Source organism: Strongylocentrotus purpuratus, unplaced genomic scaffold (genome assembly GCF_000002235.5).
Source record: "Strongylocentrotus purpuratus isolate Spur 01 unplaced genomic scaffold, Spur_5.0 spur5_contig_837, whole genome shotgun sequence".
NCBI lineage: Eukaryota > Metazoa > Echinodermata > Echinoidea > Camarodonta > Strongylocentrotidae > Strongylocentrotus > Strongylocentrotus purpuratus.
In genome coordinates, this window is record NW_022145543.1 from 91791 (window position 1) to 99022 (window position 7232).

The following is a 7232-nucleotide window of genomic DNA, read 5'->3' on the forward strand; positions in this document are numbered from 1 at the left end:
ATGTCATTTCAGCAACATTTGTAAATCACTGATATCGAATAAGAAATACCCCCCTCCCATCAGTACGCCAGCGTTCAGGGGCTCATGTCTTCTCACCCCTATAATAAAAAGCACACACGCTTTCCCATCCTCTCACTATATTTCCACGATATGAATTATAAAAACCTCCATTGATAAATAAAGGTGGCATGCTGAATGTTTAGGAAATATTTTTTCCTGTTAACTTTCCTTTTCTTTGAATGGAATTTTATATTTGATTTAATTCCGATTTTTATTATTGTGATGTTCTTTTGGGTTAAAAATATATACCATCTTTACTCCTTTACTGCTTTTTTTTTGGAAGGTGGGGGAGGGGGCGAGTGCCCCCCCCCCCCCCCACGTCCGGCGCCTATGAGTAGACCAATTATGCTATTAGCAGATATCAGCGAACACTTTTAGACCTGACATGACCGAGAAATATTAAACTATCACTAGGGTAATTCAACACAGAACTGGGTGTAATATAACCAAGACAGGGTACAATGTGCCAAATTCTGTGTAAAATTTAACTCATAACTCGGTTAAGTAAAATTCAACTCAATACTGGGTAAAATGTACCGAATTGCTGGACAAAATGTAACCAATAAATCTTTACCTTCCAAAGGCCTGGAGTGGGTTCAAATCCCACCATTTCAATGATATTGACAGATATTCTTGAAAGCAGACTCGGTAATGCAGGCCAGGTTTAATATATGACAATGTTGGATGAGTTACTTCCATTTTAGCCATTTTGCTAAAGTTAATTCAAAAGCATGGGTTCAAATCCCACTGCTGCTCTATCGTAAAATACGTTTAAGTGTTCTTGTGGGCTGACTAATTGTTTTTCTAGGTTAAATCCCCTGCTAAACATTCTAAAAGGGTTCCGTTAGTCTATTGATTTACGGAAAGCTCAAAATGATGTGTCAATCTGAAGTTAAACAAATTGATTATCTCATAAAATATTTGACTTATCCTATACATTCATGCTAGGATTGTTCAATTTGTTGCGGTTTCTTAATTGTGTGCATTATTACAGTAATGTTTAGGGAATTGATAAATTGACACAGGGCATTCCATAGTTCACCTGACTCTTCAAGGGTGGTATGATGCAGTCAGTATTGAAGAATCCAATCCAAGGGGTGCATGGTGATGATGGGTGTAGCTGTTAGGTATACGCCCAGGTGGATTTAGAAATGCAAGACAACAAATCATATTCAGAGTACTATTTGAATGAGATTTAGAAGCTGAATTTATTGATAAGTTTGCAATTTATTATTTGTGTCCAAGCTCTTCTTGGTGAAGTGTGGTCATGTGCAACATACCATCATCGACATGAATTGTAGTAAATTCAATGAATTAACCGTTCATATAAGTCCACATATATTCGTGTGAATAAGGAAATACGTGTAGTAAATGACAACAAAAAACTCTGAATAGGACCATCGAGCTGAAAGATAGACTAATGCTTAAAGGAGAAGTCCATAAAAAGTACAAGCCTATTACAAGGATTGTCACTTTAAATCACCGATGTCAATTTTCTACTTGTGCATACTGAGCGCGATGTGGGTTTAAAGAGTTGTGACATGACACCGAAAGTGCAGTCTACAGGGGCGGCGATCGCCCCCCCCCCCCGAAAATTTTAAACAGTGCAACAAAAAATGTATAGCAAATACTGACTAAGACTGCAACACACTTTTAGGCTCTGGAGGGCCCAAGAGTGCAGCATTTAGACTTTATAAAAATACACAAATCTTCTCGCTCGGTTTGCTTCGCTCCCTTGAATAATATCCTTCAAAATGTACAAGTAAATATCGCATCTCTCCCCCCCCCCGAAGAAATCACCGCCCCTAGCTGTCTATATACAGCACTTTATAAGCTAGCTGTGTATATGACACTAATACATTTATTCGATTTTGAAAGCCTCTCCCCGTTTGCCCGCTTTCAATTATATAACTAAATTAAATTGTCGTGCTTTGAATGGTACTTTATCGCTGGTCGTTGGAAGTTGCTAACGAAAAATCGTGACCGAATATTGATATCAGGTTTGAAGAAAAAAAAGAGGATAATTTACGGGGTGGAACAACGCCCTCCTAGGTTCTATGCCGCTCTATCGCTTCTCCACATCTGTGATTCTTCGTTCAAATTTAGTTATAATTCACTGTAACGATAGAACTGCTGATTTGTTATTGATAACTTGGATTCCCTTAATCCCCGGGAATTTTATCTAAACCAACTAAATACATAGTACTCTCAAAGAATTAAATAATTTTATTTTATTTTAACTGGTTGGTGAAAGTCGTTAATCTAGCACATTAATTGACACATTTTACATACCATGTGCAGTTATATTCTTCCCCTGTCTATAGGTAGGATGACATCAATTTGAACATACCGAAAAATGCTTCAGAATATAATGATGTCATCATCGTAGCACAGATATAAGAGTCATTTGGAAACCATATTTATGATGGTGTAGAGATAGGGATTGAGAGATGAATTGATAGGCAGAACGAAGACCACCAACCAGGCGTAGATGTCCGGCGTTACGTTGACCCCGACGGTCTGGACTAGGATACCAAGGATGATGATTGGCATCCAACAGAGAAGGTCAGTGCCGACAATCAGCAGCATCTTCAGCGCCATCTTGATCTCGTTGGCTGATTGGTTGGTTTGACCAACTTTAGCGCGGACAAAACGGGCCTTGATGAAAATGGCAATGTACGAGAGAAAAATGACAACGAAACCACATAGATTGATACCAAGGAAAAGAACAATGGAGAACTTCCAGGTTGATTCGGTCGAGCCAGCGATCGTGGTGAAATAGGGTATGCCATACTGGTTCGATGTCCTGGTGTCGGTCTCTTTGTAGAGATCCGTAGACTTTCGAATGAAAGGGAGTCCAACGCATACATCACTAAGACCATAGGCATCTGGATTGAGATTATTCAGCAATATGCCTCCGGCGCTGAGAAGTCCAGATCCTACCCAGATAACTGCAATTGCAACGCGGGTAGACAGAACGCCCAAACGCCAGTTGCTGAACGGGAACACGACACAAATGAATCGGTCAAGACTGAGGAGGACGAGCAAGAACACCGACGTCTCACTGCTTAGAACAGAGATGAACCCTGCGATCTGACAAGTAGTGCTGGCCCTCCACTCCTCAGCACGACCCTTCCAGAAGTAAGACTCTCCAATGTAGATATCCATCACGGCGAGGAGCACCATATAGAGACCCATCAAGAGATCAGACAGGGCCAGGTTGGTGATGATCATGGCCTGAATCTTGGCTACCCTGGTCACAGGGGTACTCCTCAATCTGACGACCAAGACGAAGGTGTTTCCCAGTAAGGCACTTATCCCTAGGATCCATATGAAGACCTTGATGGTAAAGTTCTGAAGGAAGGTCTTGCGGCAGGTGAAGAGAGGATGAGGAGGGCGCTCTTCAATACAGTGTACACTGGTCGGCGCCAGACAGCAGAAACGTGAATCGTAGACATACCTGATGGAAATAATGAACATGAGTCTTAAAATGTGGATGAAGGATGAGAGATATCTTCAGGATAAAAACTTATTTGTATTCGGTGCCATGACGAGTCCAGAGGCATGAAACAAAAGGAGAACCGAAACCCAGTAACGAAAAATTAACCTGACCCATTACTATGATATCTTTTAAACCTATAATTTGGACAAGCATGAAATGCTTTCAGGAAAGTAACGATGTTCAGCTACTTGAAATCGGGTAAAATGCCTATTACAAAATTACATAAAATCTAAATTATTTCCTCGTTAGTGTAATATGTTAAGAGTATATTTTGGTTGCCCTCCTTGGTGACTACGCGATACGTATTTTGTTTGTATCGGGTAATTTTGACACATTGAACCCCTAGAAAATGACATTTTCTTGTCAAAAGTTAACCCAAATGCAAACCCTTTATTAAATAGAGAGAGACAGATAGAGATATATTATATACAGAATGAACAAGACAAAACAAAATGTTGACTTACACAGCAGATAAACTGTCCAGGCCTTCAAAGATTTCAGGATAAAGTGGGATAGATTTGGGGCTCAAGGATGTAATGACTCTGTGTAATGAAACAAGGAGTAAACAAAAAAAAAATATGAATTCTGACAAACACCATAACACATGTGTTATTGTCTGTTTGGAGTCAGAAAGGTGTTATCTCATATCATTGTACACAAAGTTAACGCCCTTCTGACTTCAAAAAGTCGTTTTATTAGTTACGGAATTTTGTTTGCCTGTAAACCTCGAACTGATCTGCTGAAATCAGCCATTATCATTTTATACTATTAAATTATCACACATATTGCGCTAATGAGGAGAGGTAAATTAACCCAATCGAGTTTTGAAAAATAATAAACTGCTATCAAGGACGCGTGGATAAAGGATTTCTCTTTCATTTTATCCACAGATCCTTCGTCAAGCAAACGTATTTTCCCCTGTCTACAAGCCTGAGTTTATTGAATTTCACAAATAAATTATATACGATCAACAGGTTCCAGGGCAGGACTGACAAATTATTCCCTTTAAAGTAGGATTTACAGGTAAATTCTTAATTAAGACCAAATCTTCTATCAAAACAATTTACGACGGTTAATATGTGACTTATTGAAATTTGATACAAACATTTATGTTCATTTATTGTTCCATGGTTCACAAAAAAGAAGTACAAGCTCTGTAGTGCTCCATCAAGCTATTACTTTAAAAACTTACAAGTCCGTTACTTTGGAGAGATTTTTAAAAGTTCCCGGTTCAATGTGTTCTATTAGACTCTCGCCAAGATTCCTGATGGAAAAGGGGAACAAAATATATAAAGTTTTCAACAAAATAATTATAATTGTGTATAAAACACGAACAGAACTACTTTTTAAAAATCAACCTAAGGCAATTGCAATAGCTTGGTGTACACTAGGGTAATGAAATTGCTTTTTTAGTTGATTTTTCGAAAATAGTTGCTATCGCGTTTTCTTAAAAACGCACATAGAAGAAATGTTCGTTCTTTACAATGACTATCATATGAAGAGCTTGATTCCAAAACGAGCTAAATCCATATTTTATCAAATTTGAATGTTTCGTCTTAAAATAATGATTTCCTACATGGGGACAAAAATGCACTATATCACATTCTAAATTTCACCAGGAAGTATGAAGTAGGTACAATATCATGTTTCATTCCAAAAGGAGCTAAATCCACTTGGGAACTTTTGAGTAAATCACCTTCTTTATTTCTCCACTTTCCCTTTAGCCATGTACCTTCATGTTATTATATATGTTAAAGGTGTTGCCCTGGACCAATAATATGGATTTAGCTCCTTTTGGAATGAAACTGTGATATGTTGTTTACTTTCTTTTCAAAAGTTTTTTTAGTTATGATTTTACTATTATTATTTATAGGAAAGGTTTGCTGCTAAATTTAATACAATTTCAGTGACCTTATTAAGAAAGTTTTGAATTTTGTAGGTTTAATAACATGTTTCATCTCAAAAGGAGCTAAATCCACGAAAATCAAAAATCAAAAAATTAAGTAAAAATCAGAAAAAATGGTAGATTCTTTTTTAATCATATATTATTGGTCCAGGGTGACACCTTTAACATATATAACAACATGAAGGTACATGGAAAAAGGGAAAGTGGAGAAATAATTAAAGGCGATTTACTCAGAAGTACCCAAAGTGGATTTAGCTCCTTTTGGAATGAAACTCTTCATATATAGAATAGGACATACACATAAAAAATGAATACATAACATGTATTTAGGTATGTGTAATAAAGTATTATATACTTCTCTTTAGAAATCTAGCCATCTGATTGGTCGAAATTGCAGTCGTGATTTTATAGCCATTCTCCCGTAAAGAGACGATACGGACAATGCCAGTAAATGTCAATATTTCATAAGTGATATTCCCGAAAGATTCCGGGTACCAAGAAAATAGTTGAATTTTACTGCGATCCCTATTCATGAGTAATATTCCCGCAAGATTCCGGGTACCAGGAAAATAGTTGCGACCCCATTGGTTTACGTGATAAAACTTAGTTTGTGCGCAGCGCGCGCAGCTACCACTAAGTTTTTGTGCGATTAATTTGGTTTCTACAAACACAACGCAGATGACCGCAGATCTCGATTGTAGGCCTAGATATACATGTAATCTCCGATATTTTGGTTTTTAAACCTTATTTTATGTCCAAATAAGCTTTAAAAAATGGCTGAAGAGACTCTTCCTAGGTTTGGACTTCTTGATGATGATCAATTACAAGACTTGATTAATTCTGCGGACAGCAAGAACACCAAAAGTTCCGTGAAATTCTCTGTAAAAATATTCGAAGACCAGGACTACCTGCAAGTTATCAACACATACCTCGATAGCATAAACAAACTTGATTACCATGATTAGTAAGTCGCACATGTATGCTATGACCCTTTTTACGGTATATAAAAGATATAATGACTGCTTTAATATTCGAGGAATAGTTGTTTCATGTGCTCTCGGGTGTCCTCTTGAGCCTAATATACAACTATTCCTCTAATAACAGTCATTGTATCTTTATCATAACATTTGTTCTGCTTTTTACGATTTTAATAACACGACCGCAACTACTTTCGTAAAAGTAATACCATTTGTACACCCTACGTAATTGTATATCAATGGGCTATAGAACAAAAAACCCTTGTACAATCACACCAGGCCGATTACCAGCGGACAATTACCCCCTATACAGGACTATTACCTCCTGTGGACTATTGCACCTCCCCCAGGAAAATGTTAAATTTAGAAAGTCCCGGAGAATTATGAATGCATTGAAAAATAATAAAACAAAAATCAATATCACTAAGGCTTCAGTTCATTCTAATATCGTGTAAAACATGATAATAATTAGAGGAAAAGAGTGGCGTGCAACAGAGCTTTAAAATTTTAATTAAACAGTCGATATTACTTACGCCCGTAGCAATTCTGTTTCGATCCCGTAGAACAGAGAAGCGTTTATTGATGTCAATTGGTTCCACTTCAAGATTCTACAAACGATAACAAGTAGTTTGTGACGGTTGTAGTGATTATGTAACATTAAGATGATACATACATGAAAGCACATATTTTTGTATAAGTCTACAAAACTGTTCTAAAGTGTTGACAAATGAATTACAAATGTCTTTGTTTTGTTGTATTCTTTGTAAAATACAAACAACCAAAAAAT

The 7232-nt window shown here is 37.1% G+C and overlaps 1 protein-coding gene across 1 annotated transcript; it reads right to left on the reverse strand.

Annotated features, from left to right (window-relative positions):
* Positions 1-2463: 2463 nt before the first annotated feature.
* LOC115924122 (G-protein coupled receptor GRL101-like) lies at positions 2464-6427 on the reverse strand. The gene is made up of 3 exons (XM_030985924.1): positions 6417-6427; positions 4027-4104; positions 2464-3520 (listed from the first exon to the last, which is right to left on the reverse strand). Exons 1-3 carry the CDS (start codon positions 6425-6427, stop codon positions 2464-2466), a joined length of 1146 nt encoding a protein of 381 aa, XP_030841784.1.
* Positions 6428-7232: the final 805 nt, after the last annotated feature.

Bases quoted from the DNA above. Each gene is read 5' to 3' on its own strand.
- LOC115924122 (XM_030985924.1), bottom strand. The intron at 3,521-4,026 runs GTAAGTCAACAT...TATTTCCATCAG, and splicing joins CTGGACAGTTTATCTGCTGT to GTATGTCTACGATTCACGTT.